A 27,793-nucleotide genomic window follows, 5' to 3' on the forward strand; every position below is an offset into this window, starting at 1 on the left:
CATATATATTTACTAGAGTGAGGGAAATGTTGAGGATTTCACCAATTACGATAATGTAGCGGCCCTCTTTGTCAGTGATTGTTTTTTTCTGTAAAAAGGGCACACCTTTTCTCAGTAGAATGGCCACACCTCTTGCTTTGGATGAAAAGTTTGAGTGGTAAACTTCCCCTATCCAATTTGCTTTGAACCTGCCATGCGAGCCACTCTTCAAGTGAGTTTCCTGTAAGAACATAATGTCTGAGGTCAGTGACTTGAGGTGGGTCAGAACTTTACCTCTCTTGACTGGGTTGTTTACTCTGCGTACATTCCAGCTGGAAAATGTGAGACCCTTCATCCCTCTGCTGTCATTGTTTAAACTATCATACATCAGGAATTTGTGATCAGTACAGTATCTGTAGCAGTGCAGCTGTCAATGTGTAGGATTTGAGTGAATGGCCTTCCTTTCCCTCCCCTCCCCTCTACCCCAGTCCGCCCCACAACCGTTATCAAGGTCAGCCCAGTCCCCATAGTAACAAATGAAAACAAAACTACTCTAGCCAATTTGAAGTGAATGTGGCGCGAGCCTTCTTAAGGAAGTATGTTCAAATAAACCAGTAACTTAAGTTACTTCCCCACACCTTCTGGTGGCCTGATGCTAACTCCTATCTGTGATCCCATAGCTTGGCAACTTACATAAAATGTTTAAGTAGTTTAGTGAAGAGAAGAAAATATGATTAGTTAGAGTACCATAGTAATATAGTAACCATGGGCATCACACACACACACACACACACACACACACAGAGAACTACACGCACACACACATACACAAATATAAACATTTACACAGGCCCACACACCCATACACATATGTATACCCATATATCCAATATGTATAGCTTCCTCACTATTCGTTACAACGTTGTGTGTCTGTCCGTCTGGTTTTTGTGCTGGTTTTTGCCCCTTTTTTTATTAGAAATCGATCCATTTTGTGCCTGCATCTCACGCTGACTAGCGGAGCTGACGTAACCTGGCTGCCAGCGTGCACTGCAGTCAAATGTAAACAATGCCATAAGCAGGCTGCATTGCCAGGTTTCACAGTGCCCCCTTTAGGAAACACCATTAATGAAGGTGAAAGGAGAAGTGTAATGCAGTGCAGTGTTCACTGTATATTTATGTAGCGCATTTGAAAAAATGTATTGGCTGTGTTACCATATTGTTATAAGCTACCATGCGAGCCACCAATTAAAGCTTGACGAGCCGCATGTGGCTCGCGAGCCACGCAATGAGTATCTCTGGTGTAAAGGGAGTATCTAGACGGGTAACTTGCTAGAAATGCTCTACAGCGACACTAGTGGCTGGCTGACCTAATCGCTCTTCCTGCAAAGCGAATGGGGGAAATGGGCAGAGAGCAGAGTGCCAGGCGGAACACAGGGGATTTGAATGGGACTTATTGTATCGATACTCACGGCTGAAAAATCTATACTTTCTGGGGAAACAAATTATCGATATATATCGCAGGATCGATAAAATCGCTCAGCCTTACAACAGTACCACCATGATCAAGCACTTGGCGACGGGGGCAAGGAAAAACTGCCTTTTAAGAGGGAGAAACCTAGGATAGATCCTTCGGCTTCGGTGGGTGGTCGTCTGCCTCGACCAGTTGGGGTGAGAGAGAGAGAGAGAGAGAGAGAGAGAGAGAGACAGACAAACAGACAGACAGGTGCACAGCAACAACAGTAGCAACAACTACACTAACAGTAGTGACTGATGATGATGAACGTGAAGAAGACGACGACGGCGACAACAGCAATGATGGAGGACAACGAGCAGTGACAACAGCAACAACAGTAACCGTAGCAATAATAACACTAATATCAGTGATACTAGCAAAGTATCCATGAGAACCTGCGAGACGAGAAAGCACAAGAACTCTGGGGAAGAAGTGAAGATTAGCCTAGCTATCCTCAAAGTACAGTAAAGAAGAAAGTATACCTAAGTTCTGACTAAGGCCTGCTCAACTGTTATTGGAGAACAGAGCAAATAGAGGCAGGACTTAGGAAGAGTCTAATGTGGGATAGCAATATCTCAGCTCTAGAGATCCTCGAACCCAGGATACACTGGAGGGATTACAAAACCCATCTGGCTGAATGTTTCCAGATGCCTCAAGTAGACCTTGACCATGTGGCTAGGGAAAGGACATTTGATGGCTGTAGCCTACTCAAGATTTGATACAATTAGTAATACTGAATCATCATAATCATTTCATATCATATCTATGATGTGATTTTCCTTTAAATTTTTGGAACAAAAATTAAAATTAAGACTGAAGAAGATTTTAAAAATTCACAAAATATATATTTTCTCTTATATTTTAAATATTGATTTATAAATCCATATTTATTTCTGAGGTAGGGTATAAACATATCACAATTTATATTTATTTTTCTTTGTAAAAATGAATCTTATGCCATTTTTTTGACAGTTATTTTCTTACCTTTTGCACTTTCTGACTCTAATTCCAAACAGTAAGGTACATCCTCAATCACTTACCACCGCCCTGTTTTTGCGCCTTGATACAGCTACTGACGCGGGTGACGTAGTTCGTCAAACAAGCCAAAAGTAGAGAGTAGAAGAGCACACTCTGCTGTTTAAAGAGTATTGTGATTTATTTTCCACCTTATCAATCTGAATCTTCACATATTTATATCATGATTTAACTGCCTTGCGATATGTCTTTACATTCCTAAGGTTTGAATTAGAATCAGAATAATTGGATATACATAATACACTTCATATCAGATTCTATATTCATTTGTGATGAATATATTTGGGGATGATTTTACGGATTTCTCAGAGCAACATGCTACAAGTATCTGAGAGGTTATATTGATTTTTATGACCTTTAAGGACTGATCTGCTTTATTCTCCCCTGTGTTAAGACTTGGAGATTCTTCTATGAACCTGAATAGAAGCGCACTGGAGTTATTATTTCATCCTGCCATCATGAGACTAAATGATTTATACAGTCATGTTCTGTAAGTGTAGTTCAGTTTTGTGTGACATCAGAATAAATGCTGTCTATTCATCTGTCTGTTTCTATGTAAAAGACTATGATGCAGCACAAGTCACATGGCTGGCCCAGTCTACTGACACTGTACATGTTCACAGTGGACAAAGGGTCCTTTTCACAGGACCGCCCTGTTGCTTCAGGATTCCTTTAGCTCCGAGGCGACAGTAGTGTGTGTGTGTGTGTGTGTGTGTGTGTGTGTGTGTGTGTGTGTGTGTGTCTGACGCTGCTCTTACTCCTCATCTAAAAACAGTTAAGACTATGCCTCTGCTTCACTTGCATTCCTCTCAGTGTGTGAGGAGGTGGGGAATGAAAAATAAAAATAAAGGACTGGAAAACCTGCCTTGATTCATAAATGATAGCTACTATTTTTAGCTGTACAGAGCGACTCCGATGCAGTCGAAGAGGAACTCCCTTTATGGCAAATATAATCTTCTGTTCAACTGGAAGGACACAGAGCAGCTGCCTGTATGCATGTACACAGTTGTTAGCAGGCTGCTGTAATTAAAGAGCCAAAGTGAAATGACCACATCTCAAAAAGAAAGCAGCAAAGCATTTCACAGTTTAGGACATCCAGAAGATCAAATCATTCACACAGATCCGTGCACACCTGACCTCATCACCTTATCCAGCTTGAAAACACTTAATCAGCGTCATTATATAAATGGTCATGTCCATTAGCAAATGTTATTTTATTATTTAGACTTAGATTAAAATCAGAGTATAGTAGAGTAAGCGTTTTTGTTACTTTACAATGAGCCGTTATCTACAGAGGGAGAAGAACCTCTTCTGGCAGCCGCTATATTTCTTGAGTAGCCCAGAAAGGAGAAACTAAACACTGGATCTAGATAGGCCCTTTCATGGTTTTTGTGGCCATTGTAGTTTGTCCTTAAGCTTGGAAGGGGAGGATGAGGTGAGGGGGTTGTAATCTGCAACTACACTGCTCGATGCCACTAAATCCTACAGACTGGTCCTTTAAAATTACCCAGTGGACATTTCAAAAAGGGGAACTCAGTACTCAGATTTAGTGGTAATTTCCACTTGAAGAGGTCAGTAGTGGTTTGGGGAATACATTTGTCCTTCTGCCTTAAAATCAATACAACATCACTGCATAATATCTCTCACTGATACCAGCAAACCTCCATTCCCCTTCTGCTCTAATCTAAGGCTACATTATGGAACACATATATTCTCTCTCTCCTCTCCTCCAATCACAGCTGATCCCTTGGTGAGGCAGGTGAAGAGGACTCGCATCAAAAGAGAAGACTTTCACATCCTGAAGGTGATTGGCCGAGGCACATTCAGTGAGGTGAGCAGTATTATTAACCAGCAGGTTCTGACGTAGTATTTATTAGAATTGTTTCCAGAAGAGTTTGAATTATTTATTTAGTTGTTTTTTTTACACTGCATTGGCACTGCATATTTGAACATCTTTTCTTCTCAATCATCCTGACCATCAATTGTAACATCAACAGAAAATGCTCTTTTCTGTTGTTTTGGGTGCTTGTGGTATCCATCTATTTAGATGTGGCTTATTAATATCTTAAATGATCATTAATTAAGCTCATTTTGTAAAGAGTTTTATATTCAAGCTTTTCTGGATACAGTTGCAAATGTGATTTAGGTTTATGACTCCTGTTTTCTTTCTTTACTTCTCTTCCTCTACACTCAAGTGCAAGTTTATTAGGTGCGCCTGTACAATTGAATGCAACCCTGCAATAAACCCTACCTTTTAAAGGTTCCACTAAGTTTTGGTAACACTTTGTATTAAAGCTGCAACAATTTTTTGTCATATCTGCTGAAACTTTCACTATATCATGATGGTAGTACATGAGGCAGTTAATCTTAGAAGAAAGAGAGTTGATTGTTGAGTCTCATTCCCAGGGTGTCAAATACAGATTTTTTGGGATCCTAGGAATAAGGCTGAACAATCGACTATCTTCAAGCCTCCAACCAAAAGTGTCTAGTATCTTTCTCAGCTTGGTTGTTTTAGTCCAGGCCTTGCAGATTCTTGCAAATACCATTTGGAGAACTAGAACAAGTCACAGAATATCGTGATATAGTGAAGGTTTCAGCAAATATGGGAAAAAAGTTATTTTATATTACCTACTGCAGCTTTAAGGAACACATATTCACCACTAACTGGTTGCTTATTAGCATGCATATTAGAAGCATATTGGCTCTTTATTAGACATTATAAAACGTGTTAATTACTTACACTGCATGACCATGTTTTACAACTACTAGGCTAGTAATCCTAATTTCTGCTTATTGATAGTAAGTAGGGAAGTTGTTATACATGAATTATGATCTAAATATGCTTTACTCAGTGTGGGCCTTATAAGGTGGTAGTTCAATTCAATTCAATTCAATTCAATTTTATTTGTAGAGCGCCAATTCATAACAGAAGTTATCTCAGGACACTTTTCAAATAGAGCAGGTCTAGACCGAACTCCTTATAACCTTATAGTACCACAAGAAAACTCATTCTCCCTTACTAAATGATTCCACATTGTAAAATGTAAGGTCCTCTTCTGAACTAATATGCTTTTCTTAGAATGGGCCAAAGTCACAAGGCTTTGAACTATTCAACCTATATCCAACTTGAGTGAAATCTTTTACAAATTATCATTATAATTTCAATGATCACAGGTTAACTTTGAGGTCTTGCTTAGTTATGAGCAAGGGCTCACTTTAGAATGTGGAACATATACACATTGTAATGTAATTATTTATCTTTCGATTTTTGTATATACAGTACTCTTTATATGATTGTATAAACAGCAACACCTCACTCTATCAAACAGCTGTAGATGACTCAGTGACTGTTATTGAGTTTTGGATCATATGTCTATACTATTGCATGCAGCCATTTTGTGCATGCATGCTTGATGTGGTTATTTGGTTATTCTGTTTCATCACTGTTGCAGGTTGCCGTGGCAAGGATACGAAGCACCCAACAAGTGTACGCTCTGAAGATAATGAATAAGTGGGACATGCTAAGGCGAGGAGAGGTACACACACAAACACAAGTCTACTGACAAAGAATATGGACAGTTGCTGGAAGATAAAAGGGAGAAAAAGCCAAATTGAGGCACATGCTCTTTGATTCAAGCTTCAGTTAACTTTGTTGTTTGTAGCTCGCATTTACCTGCATCTGCCTGTGTGTTTGTGTGTTTGTATATAGACAGCATGTTACCAGGAGGAGAGGGAGGTTCTGCTGAGGGGTGACAGACGCTGGATCACAGAGTTGCACTATGCCTTTCAGGATGACAACTATCTTGTACGTATGAACACAGCAAATTAGTTCTGACAAACGTTTTTCAAAAATGTATTCTGCTAGTCCTTAGCATTCATTCCCTCTGGCTTGCGACCCCCATGTAGGTTGAAGAATATCTTCCTCCTGCTAAAAACACATCTTAAATACTTTTATAAAAGTTTAAAATGTATACATCGTTTTACTGATGAGGTAAAAAACAAGAGCCTTAACTTTGCCTAATTGCACATATGTCTCAAGTGCACATTCTGTTTGTTTTAGTGAGGGAAAAAAAATTAGAACCTGTTAACCTAAATGCCTTTTTTTCTCATTGATAAAGTATTTAAAATGTCTATTGTTTTACTGATGATGAAGTTGTGATTTATCAAACGCACATCTTTCAAAATGCTGCTTTATATAACATTTCTTTATACGCTGATGATCTGCTTTTGTATATGGATCAGGTACCAACAAAACTTCCTAATGTCTTAAATATTTTCAGCAAATGTAGTTTTATATCAGTTTACAAGGTTTTTTTAAATTAATAATGATTAGATGCAGAAATAGCAGTAAAAATGGTCAGGAACGTTTATTTTTGCACAAATTTACTCTTCTTACTGTGAATCGGGTTGCCATGATTTGTCATTTTTAAAAAGTGGGTCCCCAGAAAAAAAGTTTGGGAAACACTGGTCTATAGCATGTGCTGCATTTAACTTAAATCCCACTGCTATTTTCCTCACTCATTCAATTAAATTCAATTCAATTCAATTTTATTTGTATAGCGCCAATTCATAACAAAAGTTACACAAGGCAAAGGCGGGAAGGAAAAAAGTCTTTATAAGAGGTAGAAATTTTGGTCAGACCCCGGCTCTAAGTGGGTGGCCGTCTGCCTCAACAAAGGTGCACAACAACAACAACAACTATACTAATAAAAATGACTGATGATGATGATGATGATCATCCACCCCCTTCTCCCTCAGTACCTGGTGATGGATTACTATGTAGGGGGGGACCTGCTGACTCTGCTCAGTAAGTTTGGAGACCGGATCCCTGAGGACATGGCTCAGTTCTACCTGGCAGAGATGGTCATGGCCATTGATTGTGTGCACAGATTGGGCTACGTACACAGGTAGACTCTTCTCTTTAAAAGATGGTGCTTGTGTTGTTTTACCTCTTAGATTCAGAGAGTGCAGCCATGTACAGTTTAATTACTATTTTGAGAAAGAGAACTAAAGTATGAACATTGCTTTGGTTGCATTGGTTCAAATACTTCTTAGTATTAAAGATTAACATAGCTCACAAAACATTCATGCACTGTGTCCTGGGACTGTAACATGACATGGATAAAAATACTCCTAACAACCTATGACATTTTGTTTTTGATTAATGAAATCTGGCCTCCTCTGCTCTGATTCTTATACAGAGACATCAAACCTGACAACATCCTGCTGACAGCTGATGGACACATCCGACTAGGGGACTTTGGTTCCTGTCTGAGGCTCCTAGAGGATGGGATGGTGAGATTTAGCACTTACTCTTTGAGGGGGAAAAACCTGCCAAACATCCAACTAATCAATCATTTTTCATTTACGTTAACCCTGCAGGCAAAAATGGCCCAAATTAGATTGTTTTTGCTCATGTGTGACTTAAATCAGTTTTTTCTAACAGTGTATAACACAAACCACATTGAATCTGATCTTTTCATTTCAATTTGGGCCACTTTCATATGTGGTATAGGTCAGATTTTTTGGAATATGACCATAGTCATATCATACACAAGCCCTGTGTCTTTGGCGCTGCCTTGCTGCGGCGACATACAGCAGGAGCCGAGTGTGTGCGTATTTGTCTAAATGTGTTCTTCGTATCTTGTCTGTCATGTTTGAACTAGCTGCGGGAATGTAAGATGTAAGAGTAGCCCAATATTTTGGAATTAACATGGATCTGTTCAACACGGTGCTTATGAGTATGCTTACTCTTGGGACTGTTGTGAACCATCGTCAAACCAACTCGTCTCACAGACTGCAGTACAGTCGGGACTTCCTCATCCAATGCAGTTCAGCCCCGTGGACCCTACGCGATGAAATTCCACCAGAGATTCGCAGGTGCGGGTCTGCTTGCCTCGTTCAACAAACAACGCTGGGGGTGAGGATTAGTGGCCGAAGCAGCGGAGCATGAGGAAGATGGCGTGGGCCTGTCGTCGGACTGCGGTCGACAGAAGCGGGTCGGGTGAGAAAGCGTGGCTGGAAAGGAGGAGCGCGATAGAGGCTACGCAGAGCTGGATTGCGCCACCTGCCACTTCCCTCTGTCATCCTTGGAAAAGTACAATCGTTAAGGAACAAAGTGGACGAACTGCAGGCAAACGTTAAATGTATACCGGAGTATAAGAATGCCTGTGTCATAGCTTTGACTGAGATTTGGTTAAAAGAACATGACTTGGGCCAGGATCTTGAAATCGATGGTTGTGGTCAGCCTATTCGGTTAGACAGAGACACCCAACTGACTGGCAAAACACAAGGAGGGGGCGTGTGTCTGTAGGTCAACTCACGCTGGTGTAAAACTATCATAATAAGGGAATCTATCTGTAGCCCACATATCGAACTCATATGTCAGAAAATAATTGGCACTACCTCAACAACATTGGGTATGTGTATGAGGCCAGAGCCACATTTTGGCTAACATCACTCACCCACTACACTCTGAGCTTTGCCTCCGACCATCAGGAAGGAGGTATACCTCCCAAAAACGTGCCAGGTCTAACAGATACCTGAGATCATTTGTACAATCAGCTGTTGGGTTTCTCAATAAACTATAGGTCATCTTCCATCCTTGTCCATGTCACAGTAAATTTTTTCACTTTTTATTTATTTTTATATATATATTATATATATATTAATATATATGTGTATTTATGCTTTTATTTATTCATCATTTCATGTTTTTATGTGTTTTTGTGTGAATGTGTATGTGTTGGCTACCTGTTGTGAACCAAATTGCCCCTTGGGGACATTAAAGACATTTCAGTTCAATTCAATTCAATAGTTTGTGTGACTTTTACGTCATGCAGGTCCCTTCGGGACTGTTCACACTGAATCTGATATGGTTCACAGTCAAAAACAATCTGAACAGCTAAACAAAAAAAACATCTGATCTGTGCAATAAATCATAAATTGAGCACTAAGGCTAGTAGTGTGAACGTAGCCATAGATAAGATTTTTTAATTTCATTGATTTTTTATGTCATTGCAGGTTCACTCGTCTCTAGCAGTTGGGACCCCTGACTATTTGTCTCCAGAGATTTTAAGGGCAGTGGAGGGAGGTGGAGGTTATGGTCCTGAATGTGACTGGTGGGCTCTGGGTATCTGTGCTTATGAGATGCTGCTTGGGACCACACCTTTTTACGCAGAGTCCATCTCTGAAACCTATGCCAAGATTATCCACTTTCAGGTAAACCCACAATTTGTAAAGAACTGAAAATCTGAATTTCAGTACTTAAGGACACTGGCAAATCAAATATACAACTTCTACAGCACCTTTATTAAGGTGAAGGAAATCTTTTTCCCAACTTCCTTCTTTCTTCTTTTAACCCCCCCCCCCCCCCCCCCCCAAAACCCCAAAAAAATTTTTCCCCCCCCCCCTTTTATAAAAAGGGAAAAAAAAAAAAAAAAAAAAATGATGGCTGGAGAAAAATATAACACGTTTTAGGCTAAAATATAACATCAGATACACAATTGTCACTAACCATCCCACTTTTATGTTTGGGTGGTGGTGGTTTTAGCAGTATGAACACATAAGGTGATACAACTAGCAGCAGTAATACTACTAGTGGTATCAGAAGTAAACACCCAACATTTAGGTTTTTTTTTATCCCCAGGAGTATTTTGAGTTCCCCTCTTCTGGCCCTGAGATTTCAGACAAGGCTCGTTCCTTCATCACTGGGCTCATCTGTGAGAGGGAAGTCCGTCTGGGAAAGAAAGGCTCCAGTGACTTCAGGAACAATCTGTTCTTCTGTGGACTAGACTGGGGTTCCCTACATAAACTCCCTGCCCCCTTCCTGCCTGAAGTATCTGATCCAACTGACACCTCCAACTTTGACATTCTGGACGACTGTCTCAGTGAAATGGTATGCTGGAACGTAGGTTGTGTCTTTAAAAAAAATCCATAATTGTACACAATTATGTTATGTATTTTAAGCACTTGTTTTGTCTTTAAGTTAAAATCAATTAGGGATGAACGAGTACACCACTATCTGTATCTGTTCAACTAGACTCACAAACCAGTCGCTAAATGCTTTGCTCAATAGAGACTGAGCACTTTCTCCCAGCTTTCGTTGCTAAAACGGGGTGGAAAATTATAGGGTTAAAAAGAACCTGACATGCAGAAGACCTGCTTGTAAATACTGTTGTGCCATAAAACATTGCTCGGGACATCCATTTTCAATGTTTTAAAAAGCTCTCTCCATGTTATAAAGGGATTCACTATATCTCCAGTATGTTTCACTATGGAGAGCATTGTTTCAGGTAATTTTTTTCGGTTTCCAGCAAGCAAGTCATGATGCATTTGTGGTGTGCCAAGTTTTGTAGACTAGGGCACGTCATCATGTTTTCTCAACTGGAAGGGCACCCTGGAGGGCACTTTATCACATCTTGTCCATTGGAAGAGCACCTTGGAGGGCACTTTTGCTGCATTTTTCGAATATGGGAGCGAGTACCGGGGAGACAGTTGCCCCAACCAGTCTACCAGTGCCTTGAAGGTTTTTTAGTGGCTGTTCTTACCGCTGCCCAGTCCATTGGTAGGCACTTAGATCTCCAAGCATCAGGTGTCATAAGACTACTATTCAATCAACAAAAGGATGTACTTGAAATGGGCAGGGCTTAAAGTGGAAGTGGGCAAGACTAGCCGGAAGTCTCTAATTTAAGTTTGCAATTAATAGCCTACGGGTTGATCAGAAATTGCTATTTATTTATTAGAAAACAATTTTTCTATAGTCCTCACCACAGTGGCCTGGGTTCGATTCTGACCTGTGGCCCTTTGCTGCGTGTCTTCATAAAAAGCCCCCAAATATCTTTTAACCATAATTCCTTTGGTGTTTTAATTATTTTGTATCCATTTTAACAGTGCAATTTTTTCAGTGTTAGACTAACTACTTGCTTACACATGAACCTGGTTAGGCGACCATTTCCCCACCCATATTTCACCCCTACTCTCCTTCTGATTGGCTCTCACCTTGACATTTTTTTTTCCATCTCATTCCTCATGTCTAAACCTAACTAACTAAACCAACAAACACTTGCCAATCACAAGCTTAGTAGGGCGGGTCTTCACAGAATGCTGGTGGGAGAACAAAATTGAGCATTATGCGGGTGTTAAGGGGTGTGTACCTAGACTCACCAGGAGGTAGTTGTACACAGTAAGAAGTAAGGGTACTTGTTGACAAAAATCAGAAGGGCTCAGTACCTGTTAGTACTAGCCCATTTCAGGCACTGGAACTATTTACAAAACAAGTTTTTGCTATATTGACACATTGTACTCTAATTACTGATACTAAGGGTAAAAGGGTCATATCCATGCTAAATGTACACAACTTCTAATGGAATAACACCAGCAAGTGGTTGTTGGTATCTGTTGTGTCCTGCAGGAGACATTGTCTGATGTAATGGACAGAGCTCCAGTAGGAATACACTTGGCTTTTGTTGGATACTCTTACACCGCTACCAGGTGAACCTCAATTCATTCATGATTAACGTTTTTACTGCATCAAACGACTCCAACTGTTTGGCGTCTTCCTCGGTATGGTTTAACTGGTCTCTCTTTTATAGTCAGACGGGTGCCATCGACCGCAGTCAAGACATTATGATGCAGATTGACCCCACAAGGCTGAGGGACTGCAAGAGCCTGTACACACCAGATAAACTGGTGAGCCAGACCAGACCACATGTCAGAACGTCCATTTGTCTGTTTGTCAGGATGCATCAGTTACCTTGTACATTATACAGACAGCTTTGTAATTCATGTGATGTTTACAGATATTGTTCAGTGTGTTTTCTTTGTTATGCTGGGCCTGATCTTCCCTTGTTTTGAATTCAGAACCAACTGTGGCAGCTCACAGACACTCCACCAGACGACCTGCCTCCACTGCTAGAGTTCCCACTCACTCTGGAGCAAAGACCTACTGCATCCACCCACACCACCGAGGAGGAGGAGGACACTGACCAAATATCAGGACTTGATGAGGACTTGCAGAGGTATCAGTTAACATCTTACAGTAACTGTATCAACGTGCAAAGACATAAGTTTCACTTTTTTTAATTTGTCTTTAATCTCATGTTGTTAAAGAATTTGTGGGAAAATCATATCAGCAACCCAGTATTGTGAGTTGTATTAAATTGTGAGCTGAGTTTATCATTACATCCATATTGTTAATTTTTGCCACTGAAACACAGTGATATGACTGCTGTTTCTGGTTAAACAGAAGGTCTATCACTGTAGGGATCATTTCCATAATGTTGTCAGACACTCAGAATAACATTCTGAGCCTATCAGTGGTACTGGCTGCACCCTCTGGCTTAATACTTGACCAGTTAAAAAAATGATCCCCATTAATCACTTAGACACAAATGGGAAAATAGGGTGCAGGTTGAAAAATACTGAAGTTACCCTAAAATGAACCCTGATGTGAGAAGTTGTGGAGGCAGCAGTATAATACACTGCAGTAGACAGAAAACACAAGTGGGACATTTACCACAATGACTGGATCTGTGTTTCTGAGAAATCACTTTCTGTTTGAAACACAATTAGAAAAAGTACAAGAGCTGAATTATATTTGGGAGTCGAAGTTTACCCTTCAAATAAAGACAAGCATCCATTGCAGCAAAGTTACATCATCCCAGTTTCACTGAACTCAGCTGCAGATATAAAACAAGAAGAATATGTGATGAAACTTTGAAAACACACAAACTTGCCCCCTTTATTCAACAGACGGTTACAAGAAGCAGAGAGGAGATATTGTGAGCTGGAGAAAGAAATGGAGCGACTGAAGGGGGAGATGCAGGACTGGAGAGCCCCCAAGGAGACAGGCAAGGGATCAACCCCCCTGCTTCCTCATCAGGCCATCATCTTCCTCATCATTATAATCATCCACCTAGCCGTCTGTTCCTCTCTGTTACACTTTATTTTCTATGCATTTATGCCATGACACTGTAGAAACAGGGATGGGACGATACACGTTTTCATGTACCGCAATAAAAAACCCTTTATTTAAACACAATATTCATCATGGTGAATTGCCATTATCGTGATAAATCCTGATATCCTCACATAGCTTGACTTGAAAAAGTTGCCGAGCTCACCAGCATACAGTCCTATATTGATTTCCTGATTTATTTTGAACCTGCATCTTTCGAGTTATTCCTAAATCTGAACCCTGTCAGCATGGCCAGACTCAGCTTGCCCGTTGTAACCACCCCAAAAAAAAGTTCTACTGACAGTAGAACGAAAATTAACGAAAACAACCAGAGCCAAGAAATATAATCGATTATTGAGTCTCACCCAAAGGTCAACTCCAGATGCTTTGGGACCCAGGGAATGAGACTCAATAATCAACTATCTTCAAGCCACCAGCCCAAATCGTCAATATTTGAAGACCTGGGAATGAGACTAATTTTATCATTAAGTTATCATCCGCAGCTTTAATTACTTAATTACATGTTATGTTATATAGAATCTGAATGAGAAACCACCTAATAATAAAAAAGGCAATAAATAGTCTTGAGACTTTTTTTTCCATAAAAAAGACTTTATTTTTCATGAATGGTTAACTCATATAAATAAAGTGATGCTTTAAAATACACTGCATATTTTGTATTATTTTAAACAAATTTTGAAATGTAAAAATGTAATTATCTCCAGCAAACAGTATGTTTAAAGTTAAATATTCTGTGCACATGATCAATAGGATATATTATAAACCATCTGCATCAGAACAATCAGAAAAAATCAGAACAGTATTTCACTATTCACTTCTCTATTTCCCTTTCCGATAACCCAGTCCATTCCAAAAAGCTATAAATCTTTCATATGATATTTTGACATATAAGTAAAACAAAGTCTCATGTTTACTTTTAACAATTTAACAATTAACAAAAATAGATTTGTCTCATAGTCATCCATGCTTGCTGGAAAAAGGGGTGTGGCTCTTTAGATGATGTGGAACCAGTGCTGCAGGGACTCCACGGGGCCTGACGAAAAACAACCAATCAGAGCTGAGAAAGATATAAAGATGGTGGATTCATGTAAATACCACCAGGAGGAGCCAGAGGAACTTGTTTTTTTCACAGAATATCTGTCTTAGTTTTTGTGAATATGGCAAGAAATCTTTTTTTATAAAAGTTACTTACTGCTGCTTTAATCTACAACAGCATTGACAGTGGTTACATGATAACCATGGTTACAAGGCAGCCAATCAATGTCACTTGCAATTGTTTTCCTGACTGCCAAAACATAACTCATTGGCAATGGCAAAAGTATTCTTCTTCTTCCTTCCCTGTCTTGACTCTTTCTTTCTTATTTGGACTTGGTCTTGACTTGCACTCGAACCTTTTTGAACTTGGTCTTGACTCAGTCTCGACTAGTTCTGGTCTAGGACTTGACAAAGGTGGCCTTGGTTAGCAATGCAAATTTGTTGGTGTACAGAAAACTAAACCAAAAATCAAATAAGTTTGTGGATCTGGATGGGGTCAGATGACAGTAATCACAGATCTATACATCCTCGAAAAGTTATTTCTACTGGAATGGATGGGGGATCTGAATGGGTTTTAAAGGCGGAGATGAGCCTTTTGTTTTCGTTTCAAATTTATCCCAGTTGGTTAGGCCTTTTTTCAGAATGCCAGTAACATTATCTAATCCGCCAGACATCCACACAAACCAAGTACTACTTTACAGTCCTAAGTCTCTTAAGAACAACATAAATGTGAGGTGGAATGAGTTCCAGACAATATGAGCCACTCTGAATAAACACAGTGCTGCACAGTCCCAGGCAGCAGTATCTGCTTATATTGGAGGCCTCAGTCAGAACATGGTGGTAAATACCCACTCTAAGAATAGCCTTGGTATGCAGGAACTTGGATGCCCGTTTCCATAAATCAATACAGTGTCATGAGCTTTTAAAAGAGGCATCGTCAAGGGTCTTCCTGCTGCTGCGCTGATGGATAAAGGTGTTATGAATGATGACCACAACTCCTGTTGTTGCAAAAGCATGCAGACAAAAAACACGTACCTCATAAAACAGTCTATGGCTTAATTCACCTAGGTCACTGCTTCTTCTCTCTCTCCTTTCACACTCACACCATCATCCCTTTCATCACTGCAAATGTGTACTGTTTTTGGTTCTGTTCTGTTTCTTTGTGTTATTAAAAATCTGGCTGGCCACCCCAAGGCTGAATGCCTGCAGATAGCCCGCGTCGCACACCATGAGCTCTGATGTTCCTCTCTCTCCTCCAATCACAGAGCTGAGTATCTGCCCAGCATCTCTTGCTCTGCCTGCCCACTGTGTGGACGCACCAGGGGATGTAAGCCTATCTTTAATCCACATACAACAAAAACACCTTTAAAACAGCATGTGACCTGTTTGGTTCTCTAATTCATTTGCAGAAGCTTTGCAGTTGTTGCGTGAGTAACTAAGACCAGTCTCGCTAACAGGCAAACAGAGACTTTCTCTGTGTGACTTGAAATGTGTAGTGTACAGCTGACCAAGCTCTTATTCAACAGGCCAACCTATATTTCTGTTTCTACTAAGCTGCTGTTTGACTTGCATGTGTTACAGAGGGAGAGAGTGCCCCCAGCCTGCCATTACCCGCTGGTGATTCCTCTCCACCGCCACCTGCTGCTGTTCCACAGGGTACAGTAATACAGTTACAGTTAGACTGATGTAGAGTTTTGAATGCTATACTGAGATTTTTATACCATTCGTATGTTTTATAGTTGTATGTGGGACATCATTTCATCATCAGGGTCGTAGAAGTAGCAGTTTTTATGTAAGTGTATAGTTGCAATACCACAATGTAGAAAGACTCCATAGAAAGTACAACTCTGTATTCAAAACCCCACTGTAGTATAAGTGTGGATGTCTAATCAGCAAACTATACCAAAAGTAAAACTATTCATTATGCAATGCAATGCTTCCTGTCAGTATTTACTTATATATTATTTGACTCTTTTAACATTGACACTGTGTGAGCAGCTGGTTGAGGTGGCGCTAATCTTGACTATTTTACTACTGTTGGGAAGTTTGATATAACAATACATCATATTTTAAGTTTTTTTAAATTTTAAGTTAATGGTTGGTTTAGTATGTAAAATCTTAATCTGCAAATCTGGTACGTAGCTGTCAAATGAATGTGATAAATTAAAAAGTGCAATATTTGTCCCTGTAAGTTAATACAATAAAATAAAATAGAAATGCTCAAGTGAAGTAATAGTACCTCTGCATTGTATTTAAGTACAGTACAGTAAATGTATCTGGTTACATTCTGAAAATGAAAGGAACATTTACATATTAAAGCCCTGTATAAATGGAATGTTCACACTATGTTTTCACTGGGCTGATGAGTGCATTAATGTACTCTTTTTATCATGGTGTTTGATGATCAGGAAATTCTCAGCATAGCTCCATCTGGCTGAAGTGCCACCCTGTTTTGCTCTGTGCTCGACAACAGTTGAGCAACAACAGACAAACTTTCTTGTTTCCTGTACTTAGATAAGGCAACATATGTATAGTCACATTTTAATTTAGCTAATGTTTGCAAAATGCTAGCTAACTAATGATGGATGTAGATGAACTTGCCAGTTAGCTAGTGTTTTGCTAACTACCTAGCTCGCTCTTAAGTGAGACTTAAGAAGAGCAATTGAAAGCATCAGAGTGAAGGTGTAGAAAAAAGGGATTTTAATTCAAGTAAAACAGATGAAACTATTGATTTCTTGAACTCCTGATTTAAGTTAAAAGATTCTGATACACTGTACTGTACGTAAGTATTACTGTCTTTTAATTTGACCATGTTAATGCAAAAAATATCCAAGAATTAACATTTCTAATTTTAGTTATCATTGCAAAAAAGCATCTGAAATTAAAGGCCAAAGTCAACTTGATACATAGTTTAATTGCGTTTTAATCTAATCCAAAGAAATAACTTCATGCTGTGTTTTGTTGTTCTCCAGGTTCGCCTCCCACAGGTGAAGAGTGAGTCATACCTGCTGGTGTGTGCAAAAGGGGGTGAGCTCCAAGCCTGGGAGAGACACTGTTGTACTGAGATCTCTTAAATGCCCCTCAAGGCGGCACACGCTGACTTCTCTCACTATAACAGGACAAAGGACTGAGCCCCTGCTGTACACTCACTCCCTGCTCCACTCCCCAGCCTCCTAAACTTCCCAAGATGAAGAAATAGTAAGACTAAAACACTACTAATGAGAAATGCTGAGGGTACCATTACTGTACGGGATTTTCAAAATGATGAGAAAGGCAGGTCAGACTTCTGAGAGCTATGAGGAAGAAATTATGAGGATATCTTCTGACCTACCTTGCTTGCTCACCAGACTAAAGATGACAATAGAGATGTACTAAGGTCAGAGGCTGCACTAATGTGTGACTGATGATGATGTTTGAGTGACACAGAGGGGCCCAAAGATCACTCTATGCGCACACTATCTTCTGGTCTATTTGAAAAGTGTTCTGAGATAACTTCTGTTATGAATTGGCACTATACAAATAAAACTGAATTGAATTGAATTGGTATCTTAGACCATATAAGTGCATATAGTTGTTCCAGGGAATATTTCTCTTGTGTATCTGCACCTTGGGGTGGTTTGTGTTGCAATACTATAGGCATGTTTTTGCTGTGCCTGATTATCAAGTAGTTAGTATTAGTATTCAAAAGGTTACTAATAATGACCATGATATCTGTATATTAACTTAAGCCACACCACCACAGGCTACTCCAGGGTGAAAGGTGTGCTGTACTTGCTTGTAGTCACTCTTTAATCTATCTTACTACGGCTATATGAGCTCAAAATAATCAGATTTTGCTGATAGCACAGATTTAATTGCAATAATCGGATCGAAAGGTTGCTGGAATAACTACATCATGATGCCGATTTGAAAAAAGTATTTGAATTTTACTTTGTCAGGTTAGTCTGCAAGATGACAAGACAACAACTTTTAAAAGGTTTTTTTTCTGAATGGAGTTTAGATTGATCAACGATATGTTAACTGTTCATAGTGAAGTAAAACCAATGGCTGGAATCAAGTAACAGACACGTATTTAAAAACTCACCATGTAGGCTAGTTTCCTCTTTTACTGTCCTCTGAGCAAAGTGACTGAGTTCTGTCTGGTCTCTGTATAAATATGAGGTAGTATTAAAGAGCTTTGGGTGCACACAGAGGGATCAAGTGTGGGGGGTCACCTCCGTGGCTCACAGCAGACAGGTTGAGAAGAGAGAGTGAATATGATTACACTTTTTAATGCAAAGGTTTTAAAATAATATCTCCTGTTGTCAGTAAACGTCTCCATAAACGACTCTGGCTGTTTATTCCTCGAGAAGCTCCAGCTCTGCCCCTGGGACCCCGGGTCAAGCTGCTCTGTCTGTCCGCTCCTACTCACACAACACTGCAAAAGCCCTGACACATTTTTTGCTTAAAGTTGAATATTTTCAAATTGCGAATACGCAGAAGGCGCAATTTTGCGTACCATTTCTGTTATTCATCTCTTTGCATTGACATGTAATTTCATTGTGCAAAAAATGTTCTATGCTTTCTGTGTGAACACGCCATTAGTGTAGTGTGTAACAGTGAGACACTATAGGCACAGGCATAGTTTTTTCATGCACTTAAAGTTTGGGCTTTTTTGCTTCCATAACATGTTGTCTTTTAGACAAGTGGAAAGAAATCGCCCAAAATAGACATTTAGGTGGTTTTTTTTTACTACACTTTACTAACCAAATGTTAGCATTAGCGTATTATGTCATGTATAAACAAACATTGATAAAACTTGTAATGTTAAAAATAATTTACTTAATGTAAGTAATCAACTGGGGAAGTTTCATGGGGACATCTATTAGCAACTTTATTTTTTTTACCTTATTCACCTGTACTGTCTCTCCTTAATTTAAATGATTAATGGACCTGTACTTGCTAGTCCACTCAAGTCCGACCACTCAAAGCGCTTTTACACTACGTGCCACATTCACCCTTTCACACACATTCACACAGCGATGGCAAAGTCCATCAAACAGAAATACACATTCATACATTCGGGGTTCAGTATCTTGCTCAAGGATACTTCGACGTGTGGCGGCAGGAGCCGGGGATCGAACCAACAACCTTAGAGGACGACCTGCTCTTCCTCTGAGCCGCCATTTAAGAATGAAGCGTCAAGCTAAATCAGGCAGAACACTGAAAATGATTTACATCAGCTGTTTTGCTTCACAATGATCTGCCTCAGTCACTGCTGTGTGGCAACCAGCTGACTAGTAACAAACTACAAATGTGTGAATTCCTTTCCCCACATTTCTAATATCAATTAATTATTATATTTCTTCTCCCTACTATGCCTTACGCACATTACCTGGAGAATCATTCACATGGACAGAAATGAAATCTCTTTATTTAGATTTTGTTTTGGCGTAAAATAATCTGATGGTGGGGCGCCCAGTTAGCTCAGTCGGTAGAGCTGGCGACCCATACGGAGTTGCTGCAGCAGCCCGGGTTCGAACCCGTCCTGCGGCCCCTTGCTGCCTGTCATCCCCTCTCTCTCTGCCCCCCTTCCTGTCTATCTTCAGCTGTCCCTGACTAATAAAGGCGTGAAAAGGCCCAAACAAAAAAAATAATAATCTGATGGTGGTGAATGTACCAGATACAGGCATAAAATGTGCAATTTGTGTGTAAATGTAGAATATAAAATGTAAGAATGTCTTCCTCAGGTTGTTTATAAACCACTAATTCCCAGAAATAATCCTGAGTTTCCTCAATGGTAGCTACGGCCCAAATTATAATGTGCACTCTTCACTATTTTCTCTGCTGAGACTCTCATGCCAATGCTGCCACACCTCCCTCTACAGCCCCAACCATAACCTAATGTGGTCCAAAAGAATTGTCCCAAAAAATTATGTAAATCTGGCTCACAGGTTTAGATTTAGACAGTTTGGGAAAAGCAGGCATTGCACTGATGGGTTGCATTTGAACTATGCTGCATAATTTATCAGCTCCTTTTGCTCTATTCATTGTAAGACTGTCAATAAAACTCTATCTACTATCAGAAAGATGAATAAGAATATGTCAGCAATGGTGAAAACAGCAACCCCAGAGGTGCTCATGGACTGGTTCAGGATCAGTCATTATGTGATTTCAGTCTGATTCACTACTTTGGTTTTGTTGAGTGCCCAAAAATATTTTAGGTAACTCAAACAAATGTATTTAGGAAGTGCTTTAAGAATGAATTATAATGAAAACTAATAAATAAAAAATTAACCCACTTACAGTTGCATGCACTATTAATAAAATATGAAATATAGTGCTAACCTGGTCATTGATTTCGGTGAATGATTTTGGTCGGTGGTTTCTAAACAATTAGCTCTGATTTTGATCGAAAATGCATTTATATGTAAACATCAAAACATTAAGATTTTTTTTTTTATCCTTCATTTTTATTGACAGTAAACATAGTGCAAGAACAAAAAAGATAAAGTCATTAAAACAGGGGTATAAGGAGCATAAATGTTGATTAAAAATGATGATGAACACAAAGGGTACATACAGTACATAGCTTAAGTGTTGTACAGTTCAATAATTCATTAAAACTATCAAATATTTTCATTAATGAATGGCTTATGGAACAGCTACAATATAATGTAGTTCAGGATTAGAATGAATTCTACATGTAGTATGCAGGGGATGAGTACAGCAGATAGGGGTTGAGTTTACGGTCTGCCGATGTAAAGCTGCTGTTCTCGTGGGCCTGCCGGCGGTAGTACCTTCGGAGGGCGGGACTGCCTGGGTGGCACTGTCTCACATGCAAGAAGTACTCATCAGGGCGGCTTGAGGTGAAACCACAGTCCTCACACACAAAGATCTTGGAGCGTCTCTGGCGGTAGGCGTACTGTTGGTGGACACCGTGAATCTTCCTCATGTGGGACTCCAGAGAGCAACGCTGTGTGAAGGCTTTCTCACACAGTTCACACTTGTAGGGACGGATACCTGCAGCAGGGGGAGACAAAAGATGGAGTTATTTTTTGCTGTGCGTATTTGTGTGGATTCAGATTGGCATTAGTGGCTTTGCAGTTCTGTGACGAATCTTGCAACCAACACTGTCGCTGTTAGAATCGTTTGACAGCAGCCTAAGCACAAACAGTCAATAAATATAATCTTGGAGACAAAAAAGAGACACCTAAAAAAGATTGAGGACCCGATTGTGACTAATTTCAAACACCTGTAACATCATATCATACTATTTTATAGTCTGACTGCAGATATATTTCTGAGTCTTTCTCTTTTGCACTTTGTTCTTTTTTAGAAAATGTTAGTATCTTTATTTAAGTACTGCATTAGGTAGAAAGAGACACTTGTGCTATACTAGAGTTTCACTCTAGTATTTTATATATAGTTATTTTTCAGCAGGGGCGATTCCAGAGGGGGACCTGGGGTGGCCACTAGCCCCCCTGAAAATTTGATTGGCTACCCCAAGTGTTCCCCCATTATGCTTTACTCTTTCCCTCACCTTGTCTTTCAGAGGCTGTAGCAAGCTTGGTCATAAAGCTACAGTAAGTCATGAAACTAGATGATCCATCCATTGGTACCAATCATGTCATGCTAGCATGTCAGCAAGAGGGCTAAATAACACTCCATGGTTATGCAATATTTTGGTAATTGAAAAACTGGCATTGCCATTTTCAAAGGGATCCCTTGACCTCTGACCTCAAGATATCTGAATGGGTTGCATGGGTACCTACAAGTGTCCCTTCTGCAGAATTGTTTTTTTTTTTGTAATTGTAATTACACAAAAATGTGTTATTTCCGTCTTTAATCAATCCAATCCCATTCCAAAACTGTGTGTTTGTTTGTGTGTATGTGTGTGTGTGTGTGTGTGTGTGTGTGTGTGTGTTGGGTCTGATGTTAGGCTACCTTCAGGGACACATTTCAGACTAAGCCACGATAAAGGGTTAGGGTTAGGATAATGTTAAGGTAAGTTGTGTGTGTGTGAGAGCATGGTTCATTCCTGACCTGTGTGTGTTCGCATATGCCTCTTGAGGTCGAAGGTATCATTGAATCCTTTACCACAGAAACGACAAGGATGTCTCTTCACCAGGCTGTGGCACTTCAGGTGGCGAGTCAGCATGCGCTGCAGAGGGAATATCTTGTGGCACACAGAGCACACGAAGTCGCCTGAGCCAGGAGAATTACGGGGTCTGGGCTGGTAAGAAGAGATAAGTTCACAATCCTGCTTAATAAACATGATGACACTGAACAGCTCAGTAAAAAGGCTCAAGCCCCCAGCCTGTCACTGGACTTCACCTGACTATTTTGATGGACTTCTTTAAAAGTTATAGGAGATTTAAAACATGAATATTGCAGCAAACAACTATTCTCTATCGCAGCCTCTCTGTGGTTTGTGTCCATAGCCGGACTGAAACTGCTGTTTTTATCATCTATGTCGGTGAATTATTGGAACAGTGGAAAGACTAACAAAGACGGTTTTGGTGAGTTTTATTCTGTCCACTTTAAATGAAGTTACGATGTTACAATGATCCTCGAGGTAAAATTAGGGTTTTTGTCTATGGAGTGTGGTGGTGAGTTACTGCTGTTTCTGGCTAAACAAAAGGCCTATCTCTGTAGGGATCCATTCCATAATGTTGTCAGATACTTACAATCAAAAAAACAGAAAACAGCAAAAAAAACAGCACTGGACTAACATTAGCTTACGTTGTGGCCATTGCTGCTCTTTTCACCAATGTTTTCGCATCTAACTGTGAATTAGGATTTATTTTAAACAAACCAGAATTGGTGATTGTTGGAAAGACAGCAGAAAGACTAACTTAGACAATTTTGGTGATTATTATTTTATTTCTGTCCCATTGTTTTGGGCTTTTGGCATTTCTCTACAAGGGCGTACAAATAAAATCTGTATCATTGTCTTTCCTCTACGTTTGATACTGTGTAAATAGTGCAGTCTAACATACTAAGTTGCTACCACCGTGGATTGCCAGTCCATGTTTCATGTCCAGGCTGTCACTTGCTGATGCTACTTGCTCATGTTATAGAAGAAAGGTCTGTTCTTACCTTTGCTCTGCTGACCAGTGCCAGTGTACTGGGATGGTAAAAGGAGCCCCGGAGCATCAGTGTGGACCAGTCCGGCCTGGTGTCAGCCCTTGGTCCTCCTGATCCTGCTAGAGGTATTGGCACCCTCACTTCTGCTGCTGTCCCACATCCTAAGGTGGCTGCTGGCTGAGGCACAGTGACAGGCTGCTGGGTGCCAGGACTGCAGGATAGCTCCTCCTTAGCATTTTCACTTTCTAAAAAGTGATAAAAAGGAAACAACTGTTTACCATTATAAGTAAATTAACAAGGTCAAATAAATGCCTGCATATGAATGAAAACAGGGATAACCAACTTGTATGTTTTTGACATCTGAGAATATATTTACGATACTTGAAATTCTTACCGACTGTATCATCTTCATTCCACTCAGGCTGTTCTGGCTCTTTCCATTGCCATGCTCCACATGCTCCACGTTTCTTTTTCACAAGGAAAGACCTCGGCATCCTGTGAATTCTGTTTTATTCCTATTTTTTTTGTACTTTAGCCTTTTAACTGACCCTCAACCTCTGATCCTTGCACTCAAACGCCACACCTCTCAACCTCCACAACTAAGTTTTTGGTCTGTTCTTATATCAACTTGGACATCACCTTACAGCCAACCTTCTTCCCTTGACAACCTGCATGCACAGTATCCCAGCAAAATCACAGCGCTCATTTCCATAATACTCTCTGGGAAGAGTGGTGAAGAGCTGTAGAGAAGGAGGGGTAGGAGGCTCAGTGTTTTGACTGGAGTACACCTGTGTTGACTGTGCGTGTGCACCATTTTAACTGGTCCCCCACTGGTTTTGCATGTCAGGTAGTGAGAATCCGGGGAGCTTCGCATTCAAGTGGCCCTTGGCATGCAAATTTTTGTCCCTACCAAGCCCTGGCCCCAGACAAAGGGCACGGTCTGAGTAACAGGAGCAAGCACAGAGGAGCCACAGCCTTAACTGCTAGGTAAATCAGCCCTTTCTCTTTTTTTGGCCTCTTTCTGTTGCAATTGTTTGGTGGGATTAAAGCTTGTAAAAATGCATACAAAGGCCATTCACACACTCAGAAAAGATGTCAAGCACTTGCTGTCCCATGTTTACATAATTTCACATATATGATGGCACTTTTTATTCTGTTCTGTTTCTTCTGGTGCATGCTGGGATAGGCACCAGCCCGTGTGAACATGAACAGAAAAGGGTGATATACAAAATGGATGATGGGTGGATTAAAAACTATAAAATCTCTTACTTGTTATTGTAATGTTATAGAATAATAATGTCATTCTGCAAATGAAGAGCAACATATTTTGAAAGTAAACTTGTATAATAGTCTTCACAGTCAGTGTTTGCTTAAGAGGAAAATGAACTGAGTGCACTTTATTTCACTGTACTATGCATGGCAAATACAAATGCAGGCCGAGACTAAACCCCATCATGCAAATAGCAATAGAGGTCACTCCAAGAACGTCAGAACTGAACAGCAGTATAAACTCACCTCAACCCTGCCCTCCTGCTACATTTAGCCATATGTGGTCCTACATCTCAAAAGTGCTAAACATAATAATAATTCATGAACAACAATCTGGCCCAATGAAGAATAAAGTAAAGAAAAGATACCAAACTCTTTCATACACATTAAAATCAAACAGCTACACGCTTAGTTCTTCAAGTTTTCTGTCAGTGGTCGAAACAGCAGAAACAATGTGTTGCCGCAATAGTCAGATTGGTAAATAATAAAGAAACTAAATAGAGAAACTAAATACCAGTGCTCCAGTCCTGCTCAAGGCTTACTGAAGAACTTCTCTTTGGAGTTCACTGGAATTGGTTTTTACAGGACTGGAGGAAGGAGTAGTGAAAAAACCGATTTGGACAAAATTCAAAATGGAGAAAAAACAATGTAGAAGCAAATAGGTGTGGCTTATATGAAGAGATTTGTCTGGACCCACAGAAAAAAAGACTTTTTCTGAGACTTAAGGTTCAAAAGTTACAGGCCAATACATAATGTCATTACGTCATTATAACACCAGTACCGCCCCTTTTTGTGCTTCAATTACAGTTGAGCAAGTCTCTGTCAGAACCTTGGTCAACTTATCTTTACTGTTCTTAGATATGCTATGTGCTAGGCTCTCTATGTTGAATAGACAACCACATTTTGAAGATGGTTAAAAGATAGAAGGGACACATATAAACTGGTAGTCACATCTGAAAACAGTAGGCTAGTAGGCTGGCTGCTCAGTTTGATGATAAATCTCTTATTGTTGTGTGATGATCTGGCTATATATGCAGTGTTAGTGTTTCCTAAAATGCCTGCAGGAGACTGTTGACTGTACTGTGGGTTGTTGCCTTCCGGAGCTGCGCTCTAACTGTATGCAAAGCACCAGCCTGTGTGCTGCAGCATGGAAATGAAATGGTAAAAAGGTTGCTCCACTTTACTTTGTCCTGGACAAAAAACTGGCTCTTCAAGTGACACCTATCTAATTTCAAGCTCTTTGACTGATTTGAGTTTTACCACTGAACACAGATAGATTCAATATGATTACACACAGCTTAAACGTCATATTTTCCCAGGTGAGAGGTTCCTGACGAATGAGGAGCCAAAAAGGAACTCTTATGGACAGTCACCACTGTTAGTCTTAGCAAACGCTCATTAAAATGTATTTGCACAATTACAAATGAGCTCTCCTGAGGCGTTTACAATAGCCTGACAGTGGTGACAGTTTTTTTTCTTTTTTCCTCTGCTTGAGGTAAATGAAAGTCTGAAAATGATCACAAAAGATTCCATGTTTAACTGTTGATGCGCTTATGGTCAGCCACACCCTTGTCCTCTTTCAGTTAGACAGATAAAGGTCTGTGTGTGTGCTTGTGTGTGCTGATTGATTCTTTAGCTATTGAAACTGAATATTAGGACAAGGAGAGTAAATCAACAGAATTGTAACACTTTGCTTGTAAAAAGATGCTTCGTACCAGCTATAATGCAGTTTTAAGAGTGATCCAGTCCTTTCTTCTTTTGTTTCCCGTCTAAAACATACTGAGTGTATTAACATCAAGCCTCATTTTATGAAAATGGATTCCCATGATGAAATGGATGAACTGGAAGGTACTCATATTTTCGCCAAATACAGCAAGACACACTGTTACTGTCTGCGTTGGTTGCTTATGTATGTGTATGTTAAGGAGTGAAAGGTTGTTTTTTGTCACATACACAGGCAACGTGTTTACACTGTAAAACCAGATAAATTAATTTAACTAAAAAAATGTCCAATCAAAAGTTTTAAGTACAACAAACTAAACTGTGTAAGTTAAAACACCTCTTTTTTTCTTTCAAGTATCTCTCTCTCTCTCTCTCTCTCTCTCTCTCTCTCGTCAAGGCAGATGACCACCCACCTAGAGCCGGGTCTGTCTGAGGTTTCTGCCTCTTATAAAGGAAGATTTTCCTTGCCGCTGTCGCCAAGGGCTTGCTCATGGTGGTACTGTTGGGTCTCTGTAAATAATGTTATAAGGAGTTCGGTCTAGACCTGCTCTATTTGAAAAGTGCCCGGAGATAACTTTTGTTATGAATTGGGGCTATACAAATAAAACTGAACTGAATGGCATTTTTATTTGTACTGTAATAATGTTGTTTATTGTAAAAAGTACTTAATAGGAATATTTCTGTAACTTACAAAACTAAGTTAGTGTCACATTTTTCAATGTAATCTGTTTCAACAATTTTTGTGAGTTCAAATAATAATAATTTATTTATATTTGTGTTTCTCTTAATTGTGATTTTCTCTACCTGCTCAACAATGGTAAATTCAATTTGATTTGAACAATAAGAAATTTGAAAATTAATTTGAAAATTATAATGGTTGGAGTGTGGTGAAATGGCAAAAGCGGCTGGTTGCCTAGATTTATTATTTTCTTTTAGATAAAAAAAAATTAATAAAAATAGGCATTATTGTTGATTGAATTATACATTATTTAATTGAATTAATTGATTAAAATTCAAATTACCTCATGTTAAATATCAGATAAAACCAAATTCCACATACATTACTCAGAAGCATATTATACAAATGAAACAATATATACCATATATAGTCTACATAAATATGGAGCTATATGAAACTATACATTTTTTATGATGACCACCCTTTGATATTGTATTACCACAATGGGGCAAGA

General features: G+C 39.6%; 2 protein-coding genes across 4 annotated transcripts in view; one reads left to right on the forward strand and one right to left on the reverse strand.

Annotated features, from left to right (window-relative positions):
- The window catches only part of LOC127364202 (myotonin-protein kinase), a 28,968-nt gene extending 10,101 nt beyond the window's left edge, over positions 1 to 18,867 (forward strand). For 2 of the 3 annotated variants that reach the window (XM_051401570.1, XM_051401571.1), the window contains exons 3-16: positions 4,267 to 4,358; positions 5,980 to 6,063; positions 6,237 to 6,332; positions 7,286 to 7,434; positions 7,729 to 7,822; positions 9,551 to 9,748; positions 10,176 to 10,424; positions 11,940 to 12,019; positions 12,121 to 12,217; positions 12,389 to 12,546; positions 13,280 to 13,377; positions 15,806 to 15,867; positions 16,122 to 16,196; positions 17,513 to 18,867. In XM_051401570.1, coding sequence (XP_051257530.1) covers positions 4,267 to 4,358; positions 5,980 to 6,063; positions 6,237 to 6,332; positions 7,286 to 7,434; positions 7,729 to 7,822; positions 9,551 to 9,748; positions 10,176 to 10,424; positions 11,940 to 12,019; positions 12,121 to 12,217; positions 12,389 to 12,546; positions 13,280 to 13,377; positions 15,806 to 15,867; positions 16,122 to 16,196; positions 17,513 to 17,614 — 1,634 coding nt within the window. In that variant the 3' untranslated portion in view covers positions 17,615 to 18,867. The remainder of the gene's footprint in view (positions 1 to 4,266; positions 4,359 to 5,979; positions 6,064 to 6,236; positions 6,333 to 7,285; positions 7,435 to 7,728; positions 7,823 to 9,550; positions 9,749 to 10,175; positions 10,425 to 11,939; positions 12,020 to 12,120; positions 12,218 to 12,388; positions 12,547 to 13,279; positions 13,378 to 15,805; positions 15,868 to 16,121; positions 16,197 to 17,512) is intronic. The other variant, XM_051401572.1, reaches the window with a different exon arrangement.
- Positions 18,868 to 20,970: 2,103 nt separating this feature from the next.
- zgc:171929 (uncharacterized protein LOC100124596 homolog) lies at positions 20,971 to 26,944 on the reverse strand. The gene is made up of 4 exons (XM_051401628.1): positions 24,004 to 26,944; positions 23,622 to 23,854; positions 22,566 to 22,755; positions 20,971 to 21,542 (listed from the first exon to the last, which is right to left on the reverse strand). The coding sequence occupies exons 1-4, from the start codon at positions 24,101 to 24,103 to the stop codon at positions 21,220 to 21,222; spliced, it is 846 nt and encodes a 281-aa protein (XP_051257588.1). The 5' UTR covers positions 24,104 to 26,944; the 3' UTR covers positions 20,971 to 21,219.
- Positions 26,945 to 27,793: the final 849 nt, after the last annotated feature.

The sequence above is a fragment of the Dicentrarchus labrax genome, unplaced genomic scaffold (assembly GCF_905237075.1).
Source record: "Dicentrarchus labrax unplaced genomic scaffold, dlabrax2021, whole genome shotgun sequence".
Classification (NCBI taxonomy): Eukaryota; Metazoa; Chordata; class Actinopteri; family Moronidae; genus Dicentrarchus; species Dicentrarchus labrax.

Coding starts and splice junctions, on each gene's coding strand:
- zgc:171929 (XM_051401628.1), bottom strand. CDS start 24,103: ATGCCGAGGTCTTTCCTTGTGAAAAAGAAACGTGGAGCATGTGGAGCA. Junction 23,855..24,003: donor GAATGAAGATGATACAGTCG/GTAAGAATTTCA, acceptor ATCACTTTTTAG/AAAGTGAAAATGCTAAGGAG. Junction 22,756..23,621: donor CACTGGTCAGCAGAGCAAAG/GTAAGAACAGAC, acceptor TCTTCTTACCAG/CCCAGACCCCGTAATTCTCC.